Source organism: Olea europaea, unplaced genomic scaffold (assembly GCF_002742605.1).
Source record: "Olea europaea var. sylvestris unplaced genomic scaffold, O_europaea_v1 scaffold29779, whole genome shotgun sequence".
Classification (NCBI taxonomy): Eukaryota; Viridiplantae; Streptophyta; class Magnoliopsida; order Lamiales; family Oleaceae; genus Olea; species Olea europaea.
In genome coordinates, this window is record NW_019248411.1 from 1 (window position 1) to 1,377 (window position 1,377).

Below are 1,377 nucleotides of genomic sequence, written 5' to 3' on the forward strand. Positions count from 1 at the left end.
CCCCCCCCCCCCCCCCCCTTTTTTCCCTTTTTGTTGAGGTAATGTCACGTCTTGATTTGGTTTTGGAAAGTATTCTATCAAGATGAGGAAGTTCATGGGTAATAGGGATTACTATGAGTGAGTAATGGTAATTTTGGGTAGTTAGGACCTTAAATGTGGCTCAGTGGAACCTCTTTACTTCGTCTGATGTGTCTTCTGTAATAACTCATACTGGATGATGCATAACATGATTGTATAATCTGTAGAACAATGGTAGTCGCCAATGCAGGCGACTGTCGAGCTGTGCTAGGGAAACGGGGTAGAGCAATCGAGCTATCTAAAGATCACAAACCTAATTGCATGTCTGAAAGACTTCGGATAGAAAAACTTGGTGGAGCCATATATGATGGTTATCTTAACGGCCAACTATCTGTAGCACGTGCCCTTGGAGACTGGCACATGAAGGGCCCTAAAGGCTCTGCTTGTCCATTAAGTTCGGAGCCTGAGTTGCAAGAAACAGTGTTAACCGAAGATGATGAGTTCTTGATTATGGGCTGTGATGGGCTTTGGGATGTTATGAGCAGTCAGTTTGCAGTCACGATGGCTAGGAAAGAATTGATGCTGCACAATGATCCAGAAAGATGCTCAAGAGAGCTGGTTCGGGAAGCGCTGAAGCGCAATACATGCGACAATTTAACTGTTATTATAATTTGTTTCTCGCTTGATCCTCCATCTCGTATAGAAATACCACAGAGTCGGGTAAGGAGGAGTATATCGGCTGAAGGGTTGAATCTTCTTAAAGGTGCAATGGAAAGTAACTCGTGAAAGGATAGAAAAGGGTCCTTTTCAGTAGTTTCCATCCAGTGGTCTCATATTTTGCAATTTGTAACTTTTGAATCATGTATATTTAAGTGAGGTGGTATTGTATCAATTGGATGAACAAAATATGTAGACCTTGAGCTGGTGTAGAATGTTTTCTACTCATGTACAGAATTTTAGAAACCATTCCATAGTCCAACATAAATCTTTTACTCTTAACAATTACTGAATTTCAGATTTGCGCAAGATTTTTCCTTTTTCACTGTTGATGATAGAAATTTGATCAACAAATTTTACGCACCTAGTTATGATTTTTACTTCATAAACTCATTAGTTTTGATGCTCAAATTGGAGGGGAAAAAAAAAAAAGAAATAGGTGTTTGAGAGGGAGATATTTGAATTATATGCTTTTTTTTTTTTTAACCAAATAAGGGGTATTGTAGATTTCTCTCCTAGCTTTGGAGGTAATTGGGTCATTTACGTAGTGACCGAAGGCAGCAATTTGTTACCTACTTAGTAACTAGTTTGGTTAAAAGTGTCGTGCTTTACAGGTGTGTTGACATTCTGTAGCTAACTTGG

At 39.3% G+C, this 1,377-nt stretch overlaps 1 protein-coding gene across 1 annotated transcript; it reads left to right on the forward strand.

The window, feature by feature from the left end:
- The first annotated feature begins 11 nt into the window (after positions 1 to 11).
- LOC111384694 (probable protein phosphatase 2C 27) lies at positions 12 to 1,054 on the forward strand. Its single transcript, XM_023009012.1, has one exon. It carries the CDS (start codon positions 250 to 252, stop codon positions 802 to 804), a length of 555 nt encoding a protein of 184 aa, XP_022864780.1. The 5' UTR covers positions 12 to 249; the 3' UTR covers positions 805 to 1,054.
- The last annotated feature ends 323 nt before the right edge of the window (positions 1,055 to 1,377 follow it).

Coding starts and splice junctions, on each gene's coding strand:
- LOC111384694 (XM_023009012.1), top strand. CDS start 250: ATGGTAGTCGCCAATGCAGGCGACTGTCGAGCTGTGCTAGGGAAACGG.